The sequence below is a fragment of the Uloborus diversus genome, chromosome 9 (genome assembly GCF_026930045.1).
Source record: "Uloborus diversus isolate 005 chromosome 9, Udiv.v.3.1, whole genome shotgun sequence".
Taxonomy (NCBI): Eukaryota; Metazoa; Arthropoda; class Arachnida; order Araneae; family Uloboridae; genus Uloborus; species Uloborus diversus.
The window spans coordinates 3,674,707-3,698,131 of record NC_072739.1 but is presented as its reverse complement, the minus strand read 5'-3'; the positions used below and the strand labels follow the sequence as shown (position 1 = coordinate 3,698,131).

The following is a 23,425-nucleotide window of genomic DNA, read 5'->3' as shown; positions in this document are numbered from 1 at the left end:
TAAGTAAAAAGGGATTAACATTGATTATCTACACTAAATTACCCAGGACTAAAACTTGATGTTCAACAATAATGGGTAAAGGGAAAATAAAATAATAATAATAAAGAAAATTTTTCTCATCACAGGGGGGTCATCTGACCCTTTGAACCTCCCCTGAATCCGCCCTTGCTAACCACCTTATCTCAGGGTAACCATTGCCATACTGAAATGTTATCACTTTTTCAGTGATCTCTGCAGTAATTGCATATCAAAAGTTTCTGAGGGAGGGGGATTCTTGCACTGCATTCTAAACTGTGTGGGATTTCCCAACGTTGTGGGCAATTTGCGTGATCCCGTGACCGATTTCAAACCCTGCATTAAAGCAAAAGTAAAACATAACTTCAAAAACTAAAGTAATCAAGCATTAAATACCAGTTCCAGCACCCACATCCAGGACAACTTTTTGATGAAACAACCTATAGTTTGTAAGGATTGCTCGTCTGTAAGTTTGTGTTCTTGAATAATCACCAATCATCACTCGATGAATAGAAAGATCAGCATAACACCTGTAATATTTATAATAAGAAAAATATTATACCAGTAATAATTTTGCGCACTACTAGCAAGAAAAAAGAAGTTTCTAGAATCAGTTCAAAATAAATTGATCTTTAGGTTTATCATTTTTTATGAAAAATTCAACTTCAAATTTAAGCATATATTATATACAAATATGCATGTACACGCAAAAATGTATACTGTCCGCCCCGCTTAATCGAATATTGTTGGTTCCAAGAAATATTATTTGATTCAGCGGGGTATTTGATTAAGAGGTGAAATTTTCTTTACCTTTTTATAATGCTGGGTTCATACTCTATTTGGATGAAAAAATTCCATGACTTTTTCATGACTTCAATAAAAATTTTCATGACCTTGTTCACGAAGAAAATAGCAGTATTTAATCTCAAAATTGCTAATTTTTGGAAATGAGCTTTAGCAAAACGTCTACATGAATGCCACAGCCTCACTGAAGCACTTACCCGTAATGTAAAAAATATAAGTGTACACTTAAAAAGCTAAACTATTCTTATTTGTCTTCGTCATTTAAATTTAAGTAAAGTAAAAATGCAGTGAAACAAAAATTATGATGCTTAAATGTCTAATTTTTTTTATAAATAGGCAGAATGATAATGAATGGGACAAAGGTTGAATGAGTCATCACTAAGTTTCAATAAATTTGCTTCAAAAGTTGCCTTTCAGTGTCAACAGTGCATTTAATCATCCATCTAACTTGACAGTATTTTGGTTCTTTAAAGTAAAGACACATAGTTTAGTTCTTTACGTTTCTAAACCAGACATTTTTTTGAAAAAACCATACAGTAATGAATCAATCTTTTGATTCAAAAGTACTTGTTTTTTTTTACTTATTTGCACATTTTCAAATGCATATAAATTAATAGAATCAGAAATTTCAGAATGTGTGTGATTTCTAACATTGAACATAGTAGTGGGTCGCATGGATTAGTTTTGTTGGACTTATGTTGGGCACTACTGTTTTAGAGTATTAGAATTTCCCTTTTTCTGTATTCTATCGCCTGAGTAAAGATCTAAAATCTTCAACAAATTAAGATAAAAAGTGATAAATTTAATAACAAAGTTCTTATGAGTGATGGAATCAAACTCGAATGTAACTGAAATGCTTTTTTTTGAGTGGGCGTGGCAAAACCAAGAATGTGCAAGTTTGCTACTACAGAATATAAAACATAAGAAATGTTGAAAATAACAGTAATTCAAAATAGGAGCTGTCCAGATAGCAAAATCACATCGCAAAAAAAGGCAAGCGGCTGTGACAGAAGTGGATACAATGATTTTTCAAAATTCAGATTTGATTTTGAGATCTTTCAATTTGCCACTTTAAATAGCTTTTATGTGCTATACTGTTAAATCACTCAAGATTTCTAATGCTCTTTTAGTTACTGTTACTTTACCTCTGTCCAGGACATTTTTCCATGACCTGAAATAAATTTCCATGATTTTCAATGGAAATTTCAATTTTCCATGACTTTTCCAGGTCTGAAATTTGCTAATTTTTTTTGCATGACTTTCCAGGATTTCCATGACCCGTATGAACCCTGATAATGACAACATTTGTCTTAAAATGTAATAATAATAAATTAATAGTTATATAAATGAATTAATTAATGTTATTGGCAAAAAGTCTTTGAAATAAGCTAAGTTAACAACAAAATAGTTTAATAATTAGAATATATATTACAAGTACATATAAAAATTATAATAAGTAACTTACAACTTGAGTTATGAAATCTTTGTTTCAGCACCTTTTTTCAGTACATTACTTTTTGAAAAATTCCAAAACAGTGGGTTGCTTGCTCAAGGTCTTTTGAAAATATACAGTCGATTCTCGATAACTCGAAGCTCATAATTCGAACATTCCTTTATCTCAAAGTTTTTATCGGGCCCCAAACTCTTAAGACCGTTGTGGAAACCGTCTATAATTCGAACTACCAATAACTTGAACATATTAGCAGTCCCTTGGGACTTCGAGTTATTTGAGTTGACTGTATTTCTTACCCCCCCCCCCCCCTGCTGAGTTTTTCAATTGATTCTCGTCTAAAATTTGTATATTTCTTTGTGTTATTTAATTCATTTATTGACTGTGCTATCTTTTTTTTTTTTTTTTGTAATGGCAAAGATAAAAGAAACTATAAAACAGTGGAAATGTTTTGATGGAAAAGAAATGTTGTTTTTCTTGCCCGTTGTCAGCGAAAAATATTAGCTTATATTTTTACCTCAATAATTGTCCTTTCTTCATTGTTCTAAAAAAATGTCAATTCAAAAATATTTGCGAATGATGATCAGTATAATTCGATTATCCAGGAAAATGATTCGATAAAGCAGGGATCTTGAACATTGGGTTTATGCGGAAATATTTGGTTCTGGGAGGTTTTTTTTGTATAAGGGGGGTTTTCGTTTATCCGTTACTCTATTAAGCAGGGCTGACAGTGTATATACGTTTTCAGTAGAGTTTCTCTTGGATCAGTCTTTTCGAACAATAGATCCGGGAAAATGACAAACTCAGGTCAACATAAAAAATCATTACATGAAGAAAAAAGCAAGACAGTAGTAAAGTCTTTAATGATAAAAATTGGAATGGAAAAACACATCAAGCATAAAAGTAACCGTCCCATAGTTAAAGCAGAATCGTAAACAAATACCAAACAGATTGTTAGGCATCCAAAGACTGCTGTTTGTCCTTGTTTTCGCTCACCAGCCTCGAATAGATAGGTTTCGCAAAGCTGAAGGGAAAAAAACTCATAAGAAGCCCAACTTTATCTTCACACTGGCAGGTAAAAATATTTAAGCCTACCAGTCAAGGGAGTAACCAGTTGAAAATAGAAAGTGGGGCAGGCCTTTAATTTGGCCGATCAGTGGACTCAACTGCCCTTGAATCATGCACACAATATAATTACGGATATTTTGTAGCTTCTTCCTAGATTAATGTAGTTTCTCCCTATAGCATTATTGAGTGTACCCTTTACATGCATCTGAATTTTTAAATTTAGAATATTTGACAGTTTTTTCTTAAGAAAGTAACAAAATTTTTAAATAAAATATGTTGAAATTTTTCATTTTTTTCCTCCACAATGCCAAATTATAAGTGAATTTGCTAAGAGTGAAAGTACTCAACTAAATTTTTCAAGCATATTTCCAATGTGTGAAATATACTTGTTGAGGTGCTACAGATTCTTCTGGTTCAACTCATTTTACAATAAAGATTTTTACACAAAATATTTCGAAAAACCATAAAAGTATTTATAACAAAAAATTTTGTCAAATTCTAGCAATATTAAAAACTTGTTTAGACAGCATAAAAACTAAATTTTTAAGCAAAAAATTGCATTTTATTAACAATTATAGTGTTGAAAAACCTACCTAAAATAATTAGAATCATTATTTTCTAGTTCATTCTCAACATCATCAACTGATTTTTTCCTATAAAGAAAATAGAATGAATATTAATGTAAATAGAGAGAATGCATTAACATATTATCACATTTAATGTATCCAAAAATGCATTTTTTCTAATGTAGAATTCTTCAGAGATTCTTTTTAGAAAACACACACAAGTTTTAAGACATGCAAATTTGATAGGTATTTGATTCTATGCTGAAATTGAAATTTTACCACACCATAGCATCATATTATTTCAATAGCGCCTGCTCCAAGATGTGGTAGAAACTTATACCAGGGCGAAGTACAACATGTTTTAGAAGGCACAAAATTTTGCTATGTTCAAAATAAAACAAAAAGGAAACAGGTCACGAGTTGGGCATATGTATTGGGAGGCTCTTCCATGCACAGATCCACAAGGGGGGGGGGGGGGTCAATACACCCACACCTCTCTATCTTAAGCTACCAGCTTAAAATTACATTTTGGGGATGTAAATTTTGAAAAACTCCCCCAAGCCAGGGTTTGTCAAACTGAACCTGACCCAAAAAAATCCGCCTGGATTTTTTTGGGTGGACCCACTTGAAAAAACCCTCTTATCCCGGTAAAGTGGGTTTTTTTTCAGAATTTACTGCATAGTGAAAACATTTACTACACATTTAAAAAAAATGTAAATATTTTTCACTATATTGATCAATACCAAGTCCAGAAATTACCTCTTCCTTTCTTGACAGTTTATTAAGTATTAAAAATTAAATCTGCATTTGGACTTAACCTGTTTTTTCTTTCTTTTTTGATACCAAGAGACCAAAATGAACAATAATTATTTTAATCAATTTCAATTTTTTTTTTTTTTTTTTGCATTGTTGGAAAAAATGGTTTGTTAAACCAGTTTAATAAGGGGGGGAGGGGGCAGTTGGTAATATATTTGACTGAAATTAACTTTTTTCCTTCCACCCTTCCCCCCTCCCCCCCCAAAAAAAAAAATGAGCATATTTCACTCCATGAATATTTCTGTCTACACCACTGGCCTTCCATGAGTTTTGGATATGCAGTCTAGTTGTATGTCAAGTCAACAGCGCCCATATATAGTACAGTAAAATTAGACCAAAAAATGGCCAAACCCAAACATCCAAAAAAAAAAGGTGAAACCTGTTGCAAATTACTTCTTACCCTTCCAGCAAGAAGGGGTAAAAAGTCCCAGCACTTTGCGCGTCGGGTTTTGGGGGGAAGGGGGGGCGAAATAATCCTCTATTTAAATAAAAATAATTTCTATTACTTAAAAAAAATTCTCAAACCTCGCAAAAACCACTCTATAATAGTAAAACAATAAACTCTCACAGAAAAAAAAATCTAATTAACAGGGGTGCACAGGCGGGGGGGGGGGGAATGGGGAGTGGTCCATAAAGCAGCTTTGCGTCATTGGAATTTTTAAGGCAGTTTTTTCAAGGGGTATTTCTTTCTTTTTTGAGGACTTTTATTCTGGATGGGTACTCCGTCACACTTAAGGGGTGCGCCATCGCTTTGAGGGGGGGGGGTAACCCTGAATTTACATTCTAAAATCAACTATTGCACTGAAGTTTACGAAAAAATTTCCCTGACTTAAACTTTTCTGAAGTACAAAATGCCTCACAATGATATGGTAATGTCAGAATGATAATTCTAAAAGATCTAAGCGAGCTCAGTAACCAAATTATTTGTGACTGGAGTTATTAAACTGTTTAGAGCGCTGGAAAACAAAATTCCTGTGCAGCATAAAAAAAGTCTAAATTGACCAAAGTTTCCCTACTTCTTCTTGATTAACTTACTTCAACTTTTCTACAATCTTTTGCCATCACCGTAAGGGTGGGACAAACCGGAATTGCCAATAGTGAGACGGGCAATGCTGCAATTCCGCGCCCTCTAAGTCGGTGGGGGTTCTCATTTGCAAACACCAAGCTACCTCTCTTTTACGCACCTGGTTATGTGAATTATGCTAAATGTGCGGACATATACTTGCAACACTATCTGAAACCTTTCAGTTCATTATGCGATAAAAAAAAATTTGATCACATCAAACATCAGCTATACAACGATCTAACTCAGTGACAAATTCAGGTGGTCTAGAACCTGTAGTGATTCAACGATAGAACAAGTCTTGATGAGAGCAATGAGCAATACAACAATAGAATGCTAAATATTTACACCTTTTTAGCTCCCAGATTGGAAATCACAATCCGTTTCTAAAGCCCCAGAAGTTTCTTCCCTCTCAAGTTGGTATGGGTATTGCTCGCTGATGATAAGGTGAGTTGCGATGAGACCTTTAACGTTCGGGTAGAAACATCAAAGGAAATTGAAAGCAAACAATTTTGTAGCATTTCTTTGTAAAGGAGGTAAGCAGTTATGTCTTTAGTTTCTGTTACGAGAGTAGTTACTATCTGTAAAGATGTGTAAGTCCAAACTATCTTTTACACCGAATGGTATGAACAGTAAAGATGGAATAACAAATTGCTAAAAACTTCTGGTACGAGTTATGCGCTGATCCTCCATCAGTATTCGATGAATCCGGTTTCAGAAGGAAAGAAATCCTGTATCGTTAAAGTGCTATTATCTGAAGCAAATCATCCAACATCACAGAACAAACAACTGGTGTCATATATGAGGCAGTAAGGCAAAGGGATGTATGTGGACATTTTCAAGTTTTGAATAAAACGCGTTTAAATATAAGATTCTAGGTAGGCTTTCATTGATTTTCTTTTCTAAATCATGTTGTACAGAAGCAACTACCAGGTCTACTAGTACCATTTCTTGCCCCAAGATAGAGGAGAGGTTCACCAACCATTTGCACTGGTTATCTCCAAATATTTAATTTTGCCACTTACATCCCTTTGCTTCTCACTGCCTCATATGTAATAGATGGAAGATACCTGCTTAATCATATTTTTGGTAATGATATGTAAGCTTCAAGGAAATGTGCCAGCAATGCAGTGTATAGGTCACTTGTAAGTGTGGGAAAGCTAGTGTCATTTTTGATGGGTGCAAAGAAAGCACCACAGAAATATAATCTGCGTCTTATTACAACAGCCAAGCCTCCTGCTCTAGAAGACTTTAGCGTCTCAAATCTTGTGCTTGCTCTGAGGGGTTCATTGGATATAGTGAATGTTGGAAATGTCTGAAAGTGGACTGAAGTGCTCAATTATATGCACAAACTGTGTTAGACATAGCTGCAACAATAACGATTTTGCTGAGGATCTAGATTCCAAAAACCATCTTGATAACGAAGACTTTTTGTTACATGCTTAGGAGAAATCATTTGAAAGCAAAAAACAGCTCAGCGTATTTTTTCTGGCCATTTAATCAAATGTGCACCATCAGAGGAAGTGGGGGGGGGGGGATGGATAATATTTTAGTATATAATTTCATTTTGGGAGGTGAGCTACTGTTCTTATGGGGTGGACAGAACTGATTTAATGCGTTTTAGATTTGCATGAAATAATACTTCTACTTGAAATAAAGGGGGGGGGGGGGTGAGTATTTATTTTATTCGGCGGAGGGGGGTGTGCTGTATCTTTGAGAGGAGGTGCACCATCGCTCTTGGAGGATGGACACACTTGATTTCTAACTTTAACTTAGCATAAAATAATGCTTCCGTATGAAATGTATGGAGGGGGGTTCGGGGGTGCTGCTTCGTTTTACGGGGATAGGGGGACTCTGTAGCATTGGTGGGTTATGTCATCCCTTTTGGGGGGTCAAACACCTTTAATTTCATGCATTTAAATTTAGTATAACATAATAATCTCACTTTAAATTTACTCTAAAAATTCTGGAAAAATACCCAAAACAGCAATTTTTAAATGCTCCCCATTCCAAAACCCGAAGCACAATGGGGTGGGACTTTTTACCTGTTCTTATTGGGAGGGTAATAAACAATTTGCACCAGGTTTAGCTTTTTTTTTTTTGGATGTTTGGGTCCGACCCCTATTTTTACTGTACTAATAGTGGGGCAAGTGGGGCTCAAGCAATTCCTTGAATTTGAACTTCCTTACTTTTAGTACGTTTTTCTTTGCAAAAATGTAAAAACATTTTTTCTCCAGTAGTTAATGAATAAGTTATTAAACATGTCAAATTTTAATAACTCTAATCTGTACTGAAATCGGTTTCTATGGGGAAAATATCCTGCTAAACCATGGGGAAAATATTTGAGCCCCCCCCCCCCACCTAAAATTTTGCATATAGGTGTCCTTATGTCAATTAGCATCACTTGACACTATTTTGGAAAACATTCACATGAAGTAATCAACATTACTTGGATTATTTAGGTGCCAATACAGGCAGAAGGCAAGTGGGTCAATTTTTTTTTTCCAGATCTCAAAATGAAAAAAAAAAAGAAAACTAATTGCACGTCATATGAAGTTCAAATAAGATTACTTAACAATAAATAATAAAGCTAGTAGAAACACACACACAAGTAAATTATAAAGCATTATTCTGATCCATAAAAATTAGATAATCTTTGTTCACTACAATTACAAGCTTAAAAGTCACTTAGTGAAGAATTGATAGAAAAAAGTCACACCTGTTGTCTGAACTGCAATTATTTTGCTTTTGATCAGATTCTGAGCTGTTCGGTGTAGATGCTTTCTTGGGAATCAGTTCTTTGCATGGATTATTACTGCCATCTTCAACTGAATTTGAGCAAGAAGGATTATCATCCAATTTTATCTTTTTGCTTGAAGGCATCAACAGTTCAGTTGCAGTTGATTCCATAGTGTAAATATTCTGAATGAAGTGAAGTTAGAATATGAAAAATCAAGATGAATCAAAACTTAAAAACATACATTAATAAAGGATGGAAAAGTCTTAACTTAAAAAACATAGCAAATTAATATAAATTATTCTTTCCGGAAACCTTATCTCGAACAAGAACCACGTTATAAGAATACATCCAGTTACATTTACGATCAATAACAAATCTTAATAATAAACAAAATCAAAACTTATATTTACCTAAAATACTTTTCTTAACTTCAGAAAAACACAAAGGTCAAAAAGTCAAACTTAAAAAACACACTTTAGAGTTACTTTCAAAGCGGAGTTATCAAAGCGATTTGCATTTTAGAAAAAAATAAATCGCAACTCTCAATTACCGAAGAAAAAGAAATACACTTCTCAAGCTACAATGCAGAAATGTCACAGAAGCGATTCACATGTTTATTATTAGCTCCAGGGGACTTGTCACTTCGCCGGTTGCGGTAAAAAGACAAAATTGTTTGTCAAAAGTGAACCCTAAAAAAACACGCGAGAGAATGCAAATAAGTACACGACATTCAAATTATTTCCCTGAGATACATAAAACAAAGAAAAAATTAAAATTTACAGGACACTGACATTTAAACAATACAAACACGAAACGTTATTGCCATTTAGAGAATTATAATTGTTAAATAATATAAGACTTTTCCCTAAAGAATGTAAAAATTCTAATTTACAGTCATTCCACATTAATTATCCTCAAAATGTTTTACTGATACAAATAATGAAAGTTTAAGATTAAAATTAGTATTGTAAAAAAAAAATGAATATTATCTACAGTGAACTTAACAGTTAATAATAGAAACCGACTCGTCTGCTATGCCTCATATCACCCAGGTTTTCCCGGTTTTCGTAAACATTGAAATGTTGCTGAGTTTCTCATTCATTAAAATGTTTTCATAGAATATAAACCGTGTTAAATTCAATCCAATTTTAACCTAAAATTTCCCTAAATTTTTATTAGAGCAATATGTTTTTCTCTGATGTTACTCACTTTCCTGAAATTGAAGATGGGCGTATTGAAATACTTACATTTTTGGATGCATGTCGTGGTATAGTTCGTTTCATAGGTAAGTTTTCCATTTAAAGAGAAATAAATTCGTTGGAAATTGTTCTTCATTTAAAATTTTGATGCATGTTTGGAATGTATTTCTTCCCTTGTCGTCCAGTATTCTCTAAAAATTTGCGTTCTCATGCATCTTATAACAATGTAATGCCTAATAACTGCACAAATGTGTGGATTCAACATCTTTTTAGTAAAGAAAATTTTGAACATGCAAAAATAAATCCATGAAAATGCTTAATTTGTTTTCTTCTTTGAAGCAACTTTTTCGGTAAATAATTGTTTTCTGGCCTTATTTATGGTATGTAAATAGCAGAGTAAATGATTTTTAAATGCTTGCATTTTATTTCAAAAATTTAGGTTTGTTTGTTAAAATTTCAGGTTGTTTTACTGTCAGTATTTCACTTTTTTTTATTGTGTTTTGTTAATTAAAATACAAATTAGTTATGTGTTTAAACTCCATTATTGCAATTTTGAATTGTGTTTTCATTGATCTAAGAAGCAAAGAATACAAATACAAATACAAAAGTGACGACCAGCAACAGGCTCTGGGCCCAGCTAGACTGGTCCTAGTCATTTACAATCCCCAGTGAAGATCAATGGCCCTCTTAAAACTATCTACTCCCTTGCTCATTACCACCTCTTCCGGTAAACTGTTCCAAGGTTCCACTACCCTGCTAAAATAATAATTTTTCCTAATATCCATGTTAGCCTGAGATTTAAATAGCTTAAAACAATGACCCCTTGTCCTGTTTTCAGTGCTAAACTTCAGCCCCGTAACATCTTTCATTTTAATAAATTTAAACAACTGAATCATGTCCCCTCGGTCTCTTCTTAGCTCAAGACTGTACATTTTTAACCTTCTAAGCCTGGAATCATAGTCTAAGTGAGAATCTTTAATCAGTAAAGTGAATATTGTGTGAAAGGAGTTTTTTTTTTTTTTTCAAATGTTATGTTATATTTTTTATTTTTAGAACTTCTAGGAACTGTTTTCTCTCCTGTGAAAAATGATATTTTGGGTAACATTGAGGTAAGTGTTCATGATAATAATTTCTTCTTTGAAACAGTTAGGAATCAATCTTGCAACTAGTACTCGTAGAGCAAAGCAGTTGTTAATTATTCAGATAAATGCAAGCCTGTCATTTGGGTGACTAGGGAGGGGATATTTTCACCTATAATATGGGGGTAGTTTTTGCAGTTTTTCAATATCATATTCATTAAGCATATTAAAAACCTTCAACCCCCACCCAGGAAAATTTTGAAATGATGGGCTTGGATAAATGTTTTTACTTACCTTGTTTTTACTAAACAAGTGAAAGATTAAAAAAATAACAGATTAAACCAGTGGTTCTCAACCTTTTCACCACTGAGGACCACTTGTACCTTTCAGAATCCTTGGCAGACCACATAGATATTATTAATATAAAAAACAAAATAAAAAGACATAGATAGCGCCAAATTAACACGTTAATGACTCCCTTGGTCTTGTTTCCGATATGTTTTCCGGCAAAATCTTTATGCTTTGTTTCCAAAGTATCTAGTTAATTTTGCCAGCTTCATTGCCTCATTACTTAAAACCTCCGCACAAATTACACATTGAGAAAACTGGACACCAAATTCTTCAATGAATGTAAATCCAAATGCTATATAGTCGGGACTGTACTTACGGTTAGCAGCCTTTCTTTTAGGATCACTTTGAGTTAATATTGTGCTATCACTGGCAATATTACTGGTAGAACATCCTGCTTTAGCGTTCTCACTATCCGTCTTCTTTAAAAAAAAACCCCAAAAGTTTCATCTGTTTGCTCATTTTAGTGAACTACAATCACCAAGCAAAAAACATGCACGCTCGTCACTTGAGTCGTCACTGAGCAGTGGCGCGATCAGTTGGCGCCAAGGCGCCAGGTTGAGGTGTGTTTGGTCAACACAATACTGCAAACGTTTTGAGTTTAAAAAAAATTCGGCCGACGCATTAATTTACGTCTAAAGAGCCAAGATTTAAATTGATTATTTTATGACTGTTCACTTCGCGGACCACATGAAAACAGTCCGCGGACCATCTGTGGTCCGCGGACCACAGGTTGAGAATCACTGGATTAAACTGTTGAAAACCTGACCAATGTAGACCAGAAACTGACCAAGTTAGGGAAAATGTGAGGTTCTTAAGAATGCGTGCGCAACCTGTTTTCTCCTCTGGCAAGAATATCCCAGAGTTTTCTGGAATTGCCCAGAGTACGGAGTCTTGAACTCTCAAGGCTCTAATGTACTAAAAGAACGAAAAAGAAACCTTCAAAAGAAAATGTAAAATAAGTATTAAGTGTTACACAGATTATATCATGATTGGAAACTTAAAACAAGTATAAAAAGTAAAACTTTACTTAGAGCCCTAGTTCAGGCAGAGCAGTCGTGTGAGCAAAACACTAGGGGTGTATAGGGGAGAGGAGTTCAGTGGCCCTTTTAAATTTTTTTAAGATGCATATATAACTACAGAGCAATAGAGAATGAATTCAGCTTCTGGTTTAGGAGAGAGAAGATAGTCTTTACAAGATCTAGATCTCAGTCTTCCCATAGGAACCAAATAGTAAGCTAAATTCAGAATAGTAAGTCATTCAGAAATCGGGGAGTCCAGGGTTTCCTTAAGAGGTAACATTTTGAAAATGCAGTTTTAATTTATCTATGGCAAAATAAAAAGTAACAATGTTTAATTGCACTAAAATTGCAGATTACTGCAATTCGGGATTACAAGGACCCTCTTATTCATTGCAAAATAAAAGAGCTTATGGATGAAAAGACATCCGAAAAAAGCCAAAAGGCAGCTAGCAGCTTAAAAAGTAAAAATATAGGATTTACCATATGCCAATAAGAAATTTATAAACCAATAAAAAAAAACAATAGGAAGGCAAATACTGGGCGAGAGCTTTCTCGCAGGTGCCCCACCTAGGCAAGAAAGGCAATCAGAGCACTAAAGCCGAAACAAATAAAAAAAAGTTTTAACATCAATGAACCGCAAGAAAAGAAAAAGCAGAACGACAGAAAAATACCAAGAAATGAAATAAAACAAAAAAAATTCAGAAAAATAAAGATAAATAGAAAAAAGGGAAAAATGTCAATCACATATTGACAGCCACCCCTGCCTGCCACTTGGTACTTGGTACGCCACTGTTTGGATGCCATCCTCTTTTAGCGGCATTAGCATCCGGATTAAGTAAAATAATTAAATAGTTAAGCAAATGGTGATTTTTTTTTAAATCAAATTACAGAAAATCATTTGAAATTATTGTTTAGTATGTTGTCATTTTTTACTGCTTGTATGGATTTTCACTGGAGTTGTTGTAGTGTAGGTACATTGAAATGTAGGTTTTATGAACTCATATCAAATAGGTTGTTATTTAATTTACCACAACTTTTTACTTCAAAAAGCAATATTTTATGTGTCTTAACTTAGTAAATCCATGCTTAAATAATTGTTTTTTTTTTTTTTTTTTGTTTTTTTTTAGAAACTAAACACTATACGAATGGGTAATAAAGAGAAGTTTCTGACCTTGAATGATATAGTTGAATATGAGTTAGAAAATTCAAAAGAAAATGTTGGAATTGATGCTCTTTTATGGCTTAAAAGGTATAAGCATTTTTTAAATTATTATATTTTGATTGTTTTCCATTTATTTATGCACTTCTTTTTTAAATTAACTATTAATAGTCATTTTTTTACTTGACATGTTGGCTGAAAAACATGAAATTTCATCCACACTGTCTATTTCAAAAATCTTTAAAAACGGAGGTATTTATCTTTAAAACTTTGCAAATGGGGATTAATCAACTACACATAAATATTTCAATATCATTTTAATTTACATATTTAAAAGGAAGCACTAAATGTCAATGCTGAACACTCTTGGTTCAAAAAATTAGCAGTACTTATGATAATTCCATTCTCCAAGGTCTATTTCTGTTTGCAACTGCCCCAGGCAGTTGAAATTAACCTCCTCTTCAGCTACAGAATCAAGAACAGTTATACTTATAAATGATAAGATATCAAGTTACAAAACAAAACTTATTAAAAAATATAATATTTCATTATATTTTTTAATAGTTTTTGACTTAACTTGATTAACTTGAACAAAAATTTATTACTAAAATTATAGTTTGAAGTACAGTATAACTCCAACAAACCAATTCGATTGGAACTGTCCTCCATTTGGATAGTCGAAAATTCAACAGGTTTTTTCCAAAAAAAAAGTGTCTATTTTAATTAGATACTGTACATGTGTTGAAAATGAGAGAAAAAAGCTATTTTGAAGAAAACACAAAAAAAAAAATAATTTGCTGAAAGGACAACTATTTTACATCTTTTGCAACTGTTGTACATCAGTACAGTTACTGTGCACAGTACTTTAAATGAAAGTCATTGCTCGCTCGATATCTCAGTCAAAGTTAACAGTTTTGCTAGCTTCCTGGGGGGAATTACAAGTGGACAGAATCATTATTTTGCAATTCACAGTATGTTTCTGCTGTATTTTTTTTTCCTGAAAATTGGAAAAGGATCCGCAGATTCAGTGATTCTCATAGTAGGGAGTTTGGATGATTGGTATATATGCTACTATATAAATATAATTTAGTTAAACCTGTAAAGTAGTCCACCCTTCTAAGATGAACACTGGCTAAATTGACCACTTTTGCCAGGTACAGAATTAGATCGATATCCTATACTGCACTTCTATCAGTTGATCATAAGTATTTTGATGCAAGACTTGATTTTTTTTCATGTCTGTTAAATTGAATTCTAAGAATTTTTTTTTAAATCTCTCTCAATTTTTGAAAATCTCACTCTAATTTCAACATAGAATGAGTATTCTCACCGAGATGTTTTCCTGTAATGGGAACCTTGAGGAAAAGTTAACCCTCTACTAACTACTGTGACCCTGAATTCTCATCAAATTTCATCACCATATTTTCCATTGGGAATACTATTCGGAACAAATCTGATATACCCCCCTCTTGGCGACTTTTTCCTGTTGGCGCCAAAAAAGCGTCGCCAAGAAAACTATGTATGACGTCATATGTCATACATCGTTCTTAGCGATGCTTTTTTAGCGCCAACAGGAAAAATTCAAATTATGTCATTAATTATTTAATGAAATTAATGCATCAATTTTTTTCCGTTGTTTCTCCGGGATACGAGCCCTCGGTCTCATAGTACTTTCGTAATGAGACCCCTGCCTCGGTTTCATTACGAAAGTACTATGAGACCTCGGGCTCGCCAGTTATCCCTCCGACTTTTAATATACATCACAGTCGGATATAAGTCACAGATCTCCTCCGTTCAGTATACAATAAAGTCACAGATTTTATGTGAAATTAACACCATTTTTGTGCTACAAAAATGCCAACCAGACCAAAATACAAACTACCAGAAACACACTAAAAACACAATAATTCAAAATATGTTCACTTACCTAACCTCTTTATTTTCAATTAGTTTAAATATAAAAAATCTATTTAGGACTCCGGTACGTCCAAACGTTGGACGACCTGACGAAAAAGAAAAAGAAGATTCATTCAAAAATTTCAATTGATACATTTGGACAACATCACAAACCGAACTCATAATTAAAATAGAAAATTCAACTAAATTAACATTAAAAAACAACAAGAAAAAGAATACTCTAAAATAAAGTTTGAATTGAAACTTTATTTTAGAGTATTCAACTTAAAATCTCCCTAAGAGCGAAACATATGAGCACCTACCTCCTAAAACACATACACGTGCAAAAACAGACTTAGAGAAACTACTTTCCAGCGTTCAAGTTGCAAAACCAGGGTTGCCAAGTTATCGCCTTATTTGGCGATTTTCGTATCGAGCAAAAAATTAAAATCTCGCCAAGAGGGGGGCATATCAGAGGAGAGCCTACTATTCTTTGTTGGCCAGTGTAACTCGAGTGGTGCAATATTAAAGTTCTTAAAGCCATAAATTTAAGTTCTTTGTGCTGATACAGTTAATATTTCAGGCTCAGAGTAACAAATTGATTCAGAAAAAAAAATTAAGAACAAAGAGCCACCTTCTTTGCATTACATTGTTTCATAGGCACCCATATGGGGGGGGCAAGTGAGTGCTCAAGCCCCCCTTCCTTAGAAATTAGAACTTCCTTGCTTTTGGTGCTTTTTCTTTGCAAAAATGTAAAAACATTTCTCCTCCAGCCACTAATGAATAAGTTATTACAAATGTCAAATTTTTAATAAATTTTTGTCTAATCTGTACTGTAATCGGTTTTCATGGGCAAATATCTGCCCCCCCCCCCTTAAAATTTTGCATATGGGCACCCGTGCATTGTTCTTTAATGTTTTGTACATATGAATATTTTTTTCTATCAGAAATAGTAATTTGGGCAATAAAGCGCTTCTCTAAAATTGTTATCATTGTAATATTTTATTTTGTAAGATTTCAAAGAAATGAGAAATATTTGTGAAAGTGATGAATTACACTGAGTAATAATAATAAAAACTAATGCGTAAAAACAAACACAAAAAAATGACAATAACTTTTTCCTGCTAAAATTATGTATACAGTAGACCCTCCTTTAACGCGGGGATAACATTCCACGGAAAAGCAGCATAAATTAAGACTTTATATTAGTGTAAAAATAGGGGTTAGGTGCCATAGATAAAAAATACTTCATTTTAGTGATGACTAATTGCATAATAAGATTATTGAATACTTATATAGATTTCTATGGTTCTATCGGTTTATAAAAGGATGCTGGCTATGATAGTCTTTTGACAGTCATTAAGAATTAGTCTGTAGTTCTTAGAAGAGCATTAACGGATCCATGATCACTTGTGCCATTTCCATGATAAAATCTTCCTTCACTAGCAAATCAGAAAAATCATTTCTGTTGTCTAGGAATGGCTTTCAATGTGAACGGTTTTGATTGTACGTCCCTGATGTCGGTATCCTCGTTGGTTTTGTTCTCATTTGTCACTCCTAAAATCTCTTCTTCCAATGAGTTCTAAACTGTGTGAGTTTAATAACTATACTTCTAGGAAAAGCTCTGTATTCAATTGCATAAAATGTCTCCAGTGGCCAAAGCTTGATTATTAGCATGCCAAAATGCAGTTTATTACGTGTAATCTGCAATCTGTAGGAGTTTGGATTTTGAAAGAGGGGTAATTTTATATGTTTGCATAGCCGCATCCGCGTAAAACCAAAACTCATCCATGTGAAATAAAATGAAGGTGTCAAATCTTAAACCTCGTATAATGGAAACCGCATAAAATAAGCCCGCATAAAACGAGCATCTTGTATTTATCTGTAAAATCAATTATTTTAGTGCGTGTTGTAACTTAAAAAACGTGCAATGACCACATTGATCTGTATTTCTTCTTCAACTTTGTTATTGTTTGTTAATGTATCAATATTTTTGAATTATTATAAATGTTTTATTTATATATTTTAACAAAGGCATTAACATTACAAATGTAATGAAATTATTATACTTAAAACAAAATAGTTTTATCATGTATGTACTTTGTTATTTACTTTTGTTTGTGTTCAATCCCACTAAAAATGCTTTCTTTAAAATTGCAACTTTTCTTCCAAGAGAAAATTTTCGGAATGCAAAATATATTCATAGAATGAAATAATTTCATCAATTATTTGTTTTGCCGTTGACTCATATTTGAGTTGAACTCCTCTAAATGCGCCCTTCCTTACAGGAGTGCATCCAGAGAGTTTTGTGGAATCATACCTCCCCCCCCCCCTATTTATGTGACCGAAGATAGAATAAATCTGTTTTTAGGACATATATTTCAAAAAATTAGGAACAGTCCCCTTCTTTACGCCAAAAAATTATAATTAATAATTATGAAACCCTTTCTAGAAATGAACCCCTCAAAAACCAGAAGCTAAATCCGCCCTTGGTTCTTAAGATTGTCACTTATTCATAAAGTAGCTGTCAAAAGGGAAATTTTGAAAAATTTATTTTATGGACAAATATTGAAAATTTAAATATTTGATCGTTTATTCTGTAACAATAAGTTTAGAAGTAAAAATTGCAGCAAAAAGTACAACAAGTAGAAGAGGACACTTCAAAAAAATGGCTGCATATCTACTCTATATGCATGAAACTTCACTAGAAATTCAGAATTTTAATGCACTTTAAATCATATTCTAAAGAGAAATAAATTTTTTAAAATCAAATAATGATGTTAATTTTTTTCTTGTACTCAGAGCCTTAGAATACATGAATGTTTTCCTTACTTGCCTAGTAAATGATAGTAAAGAAAATATCTGTACAGACAATCTAGTTCCTTACTTCAATAAAGCATATGAAGAAAAATTGAAGCCTTATCATGGGTGGCTGGTTCAAAAACTTTTTGGGGTAAGTAAAATCATGCTTTAAATATTTGCAAACATGTAGAATGAAAGATAGAGCTTATTTTGGATTTCCTTTGATGTTTCAACTGTACCTTTGCGCTCAAACGTATTTATTGTGCTTGATATTTTATCTGCTGTTTCACTGACTCTTTACTGATTTATGTTCTGAGTAGACAAGTGGAGGGCTTAGTTAGGGAAATACTTTTTTGACAAAAAAAAAACTTTAGACAATCTTTAGAAAGTTGTTGTAAATTTTGCAATGACTGAACCAAAGGAAACATTATACAAAGTTAAATGATGATACTAGTTACAAATTTCATTAAAAAAAGGAGGTTGTCATTGAAGATTTTAAAAGTTGATGCTCATTTTAATGTGAAGACCAGCCTTTAAAAGTGTTTAATGGAATTTCATAGAGTACTTTATTTAAAAAAAAAAAAAAAGTATATTTTTTGTGTCTCTACTATAAATAGGCTTCAACTACTAAAAAGTGTTTTGGTTTTATTCCCCTATGACTGCCCGTGTTAGCTTCCTTTTTTATTTGAATGCAAAGAGAGTGAGAAAAATAATTTCCTTGTCTTGTGTTTTAAATGTCAGGTGCTCGACAAAAAGTTCAGTTTAGTTGCTAATGAATATTCAAATAAATCTAAATCCAAAAGTATTCATGTCCCCCAAAAAAAGCAGTTTCCAACTTTATCTTACATTATCCTTCTTTAAAAAAATTCATTTGTAACTCATTTATTTTTTATGTTAATCAATTAAATGTATTTTAAATGGTTCAAATTGTTTGACAGAAATTTTTAGTAAAATTTAGTAATTTTGAATGGAAAGGCTATAATGTCTCTCTGCATCTAGATTCTTTATTTTTAAAACAGATGATTAATATATTATTGTTATTATTATTTATTCGTTTATTAAGTGTTTAAAATTTGTATTGGAAATCTTAGTACCCCATATTATCAATGTGAATTAATGTTGTTGTGCTGCACTATTTCTTCTATTTTTGCATTTCATGATTTCAAACTACTAGCCTAAATTTTTCTCTAACAACTGCATAAGTCTGCAATTTCTCTACAATCGAGCAAATATTTTTGCATAGAAACGGTTGTAAGATCATCATGAAATATTTGTGAACAAGTTGCTGTTTATCATAATTTAAGATTATTATTATTTCTTTTCTTTTTTTTTAATTTCCAATGGCTGGCAGCAAGAAAAGGTTACAAAGAACAAAATAGCAAACACAATACACAGAACAAGGAACAATACAGGAACAATAGAGTGAAATATTTAGCTGCTGATACGCTCTCTTGCTTCCCAATAACGGTCACACAGGCTACGTCTGGAAAGCTGGGTGCAAGTGTGCAGGTGACGAATGTCCATTTCTTCGTTTGAATTGCAAAGGGGACAATTGGGACTTTTGACAATCCTCAAGCGGTGAAGGTGTTTTGGTAAACAGCCATGGCCAGTTAAAAGTCGAAACAAGGCTACTGACTCTGCTCTTGGTGCTGAAGGGACAAATTCACGGTTTATAAACCAACCTTTGTGGTTGATTCTAGCTTTTAGGTCTTGCCAAAAAAAAAACTCTTCGATTTTTTCCTCAATTATAATTTTATTGCATTGAATGAGACTGGCTCAATGATGAAAGTCTTGATGTCTTTTTCAAACAAGTTGTTAATTTTATTCAATCACCGAAAAATATTGCTGTTTTATTAGTAGCCACCAGACTCTCCCTCGAACCGCTCTCAAGAACCACCTTAGCCCGTGGACCACCGGTTGGTAACCACTGTTCTTAAGAAATGATAAACAATTCATTTAGTGCAAAATACTTTCTTTTAAATAAATATTTTCTTGAATAAAGCCTTATTAGCTCCTTGTCAGAAAATCAGTGAGAACTCGTATTCTTTTTCTTTTTATCCCTTTTCTCAGCATTTTACTCTCAATCTTATGTCTGTTTACACTCACCCATAAAACCTCTACTCATGTTCATCATCCATATAAAGTCTAGTGATTATTAAATAAAACTAGTTTTCCTAGCATTACTAACACTGAATATTTAATCAAAGTACCTGCAGAGGAAAGGTTAAATCCCAGTAAGCAAAATATCTTGCCTCCATATTGCATAAAGGTTGACATGCAAGAAAAATCATCTTGCATTAATGCTGCCTCAGTATTGTTACGTTACTCCATTTATGCTGTCATGAGATTGCCACAATATTGACTGACAAGGTGTATGCAGCATAATATCAGGAAAATATCAAGGTAGGCTGCTTTTGTAATCCTGCATACGTATTGATATGACAGGATAATATCAAGATGTTGTCATGACAGCATGAATTCAAGATCTACGCAAGATGATCTTGCTTTTGTAATCTTGCATATGTATTGATATAACAGGAAAATGTCAGGATACATTGACATGACAGTATGAAATCAGTATGTTTGCAAGGTGTTTTATCTGCTTAATTATTTGTATTATTTTCACTTCAAAGTCGAGAATTAAATTTCATATTATTTCTGTTATGCTTCAAGCCTGATTAGTTTTCTAGCCTAAGAATATTTTTTTAAAGCTGACATCTGATCGGAAAAATTCATATAAAGATATTAATAGTACTCGCAATTTAATTTAAAAAATGAAAAGTTCTTCGTTTTGCGTAATACTTGACTTATTTTTTTTAAATCATACTTCTAATTGTATTATAAAGACATAAAGTACTTAGTAAGGAATATTTGCGGAAGTTTTTATAGCACATTAAAGAGTAAAGATAGCAATAAATAAATAGAAACAATAAAGTACATTTCCGAATGGATGTCAGCATTGAAAATATCCCCTGGACACAACATGGGAATTTATCTTAAAGAACAACATAAATAATCATTGAATAAAAATAATCTTACTCGTGAGATTGAAGTGATAATACGAAATCCTCGGCTGGGACGGTCTTGGCCATTTCTATTATTGATCGCACATTGTCTGTGATATGTCTTGTCTAGTACTATATTAATAAACAAATGCAGTTATCAGTCATTCATAAGTTATTCCTAAAACAATACTATTCCACACTAATAACTAAGCAACCAACTTAGCGAAGCCTAAAGAATGCAACGCCACGTGCAGCGTGGAGCTCTATCGAAGGTCGAAGGAGGAAGTTAACATGCAAGCAATACAAGGGACACTTGGTATAAAGAACTGTGCGCATGCGCATGTTCTATTGTGTACTAAACCTTGACAGCGACAGCATAAAATCAATATCATCTTCACGGCGTCAACATGTATGCAATGCTGATATTGTAAGGTAATATCAATCTTGATATTTTAAGGTGAATGCAATGTTGCATACGTGTTGTTATTGCAATATTGCTTTTTAATCTTTATGCAGTATGAAACACGTCAATATTGACACCGTCAGTATTGATCTGTCAAGGTTGTTGCAAGAAATTTTACTAGTAGGGATGGACGGTTGCCACACTCCGGGTAAGGTCCATTTATTTAAGTGTAACATTTTCACACACAAGTTGAGCCATTTAGTGGCTGTTTGTAGAGGTATTAAATGTATGTAGTTGTATTCTATAAACTAAATACCATGATTGAAAGTATTATGAACAAAGTAACTTAATTTTCAGTAACTTACTGGCCTATAGCCAGGGCTAAGGCAGAAATACATGAAATACACAGCCAGCTCAGTCATTCCATCTGAGGACTGCAGTTTTGTGCTCATTTAGCACTCATCTGCTCGGAATAGGAAGTGATTGAGCTGGAGGTGGAAAGCGTCTTAAGAGTGCCAAATGCATGTATTTCATGCATTTCTGCCTTAGGATGGTATCTTACTTTCATGTAAAGTAACTTAATGTTAAATTTCTTGAAACTAAGAACCTGTCCTATTTCCTCTCGCTCCTTCAAGCATAGCGATGTTTTTATTTGAATAGTAGTTGAGGTTTTGAAACGTGAAGTCATTTTTATATTGATACCACAAGTCCATCAAAATATGACATCATAGTATTTTCAGAGTTATAAATTGTAAAAGTTTTATGTTGATAAAGATGATTAATAATGTTAAATAAGGATGGTGTTGCTGGGCCATTTTTAAGTTATTGTGGCATATGGATACATACATTTTAAATATGAGTAATATTATATAATTTTATCCAAATTGCAGATAATGGTGCATGCAGCACCTTCAAGGAAATCCCTTCTGCAGTTATTGGCCGGAGAGATTGAATTTGCAGTAGAAGATGAAATACTTGCAGATATTGAGAATTTTATTCAAGGACTTGGTTCTAATCTGGAAGTTATAAACAGCATTTATAAAAGATATGATATTGATTCCAATGCAAAAGTGTAGAATGTACGTATGTTATTGGTGGCAGAGTTATGATTTGTGAATTTTTTGAAAAAGAAAAGAGAAATTTTAGAAAACTTGCCTTCAACTAGCCAACTGCTTCAAATTCAACAGCATGGTAGAGAAAAAGAATACCAATTTAATCTATGCAACTGATCTGTTTTAATCGATAAATCACTTCCTCTTGCTTTTTTACTTTTTTCTGCTTGAAGGAACACACTCGGAATTTTCAGAACACATTTCATGTACAGTGAAACCTGTGTATAACAATGCTGTTTATAACAATAAACCTGTCTATAACAATATTTTCCTTGGTCACAGCAAAATGTCAACATAAATAATGAAACTGTCTATAACAATATTGTTTTAGGTCCCAACAGTATCGTTGTAGACAGGTTTTACTGTATTGTCTTGTTAGAGATATCTTCTTTTTGCATGTTCTATAAATATGTATATTCTTAAGCTAAGGAGAGTCGGGGGGGGGGGGGCATGATCCGATTATTTAAATTTAATAAAATTGAGGATGTTGTTCTTGATGGACTAAATTTCTGCACTCATGAAAAGTCCAGGATCAATTTAATCACGAGTCATATTAATAAAATTTGATGACTTTTGTTTGTACACTAATTTTATGAATTCTTTTTGGTTGTATTTTTCACTCATTTCTAATCATGCAAATATTTTGATGACACTTGCTTCAAAGGCAACAATATGAATATTTTAATTGTTTTGTTTCTTAAATAATTTATAATCATGTAAATATTTTGATGAATTTTGCTTGAATACCAACAGCATATCTTTTTAGTTGTTTTATCACTAACCTATAATATGAAACAGATTTGTTATTTCAAAAATCTCCAAAGGAGTCAAGGGTGCATTACTTAATGCTTATCCCATATAAAACAACAAAACTAAGC

The 23,425-nt window shown here is 32.9% G+C and overlaps 2 protein-coding genes across 2 annotated transcripts in view; one reads left to right on the top strand and one right to left on the bottom strand.

Moving 5' to 3' along the window:
• LOC129229515 (protein arginine N-methyltransferase 6-like) overlaps positions 1 to 9,340 on the bottom strand; it is a 43,359-nt gene extending 34,019 nt beyond the window's left edge. Inside the window, exons 1-5 of the mRNA XM_054863832.1 lie at positions 9,314 to 9,340; positions 9,073 to 9,211; positions 8,502 to 8,704; positions 3,931 to 3,990; positions 412 to 545 (exon numbers count right to left, since the gene is read on the bottom strand). Of these exons, the coding sequence (XP_054719807.1) occupies positions 412 to 545; positions 3,931 to 3,990; positions 8,502 to 8,692 (385 nt within the window). The 5' untranslated portion in view covers positions 8,693 to 8,704; positions 9,073 to 9,211; positions 9,314 to 9,340. The remainder of the gene's footprint in view (positions 1 to 411; positions 546 to 3,930; positions 3,991 to 8,501; positions 8,705 to 9,072; positions 9,212 to 9,313) is intronic.
• Positions 9,341 to 9,615: 275 nt separating this feature from the next.
• On the top strand, positions 9,616 to 22,875 carry LOC129229516 (glycolipid transfer protein-like). The gene is made up of 5 exons (XM_054863833.1): positions 9,616 to 9,807; positions 10,775 to 10,830; positions 13,298 to 13,419; positions 18,028 to 18,178; positions 22,326 to 22,875. The coding sequence occupies exons 1-5, from the start codon at positions 9,708 to 9,710 to the stop codon at positions 22,509 to 22,511; spliced, it is 615 nt and encodes a 204-aa protein (XP_054719808.1). The 5' UTR covers positions 9,616 to 9,707; the 3' UTR covers positions 22,512 to 22,875.
• Positions 22,876 to 23,425: the final 550 nt, after the last annotated feature.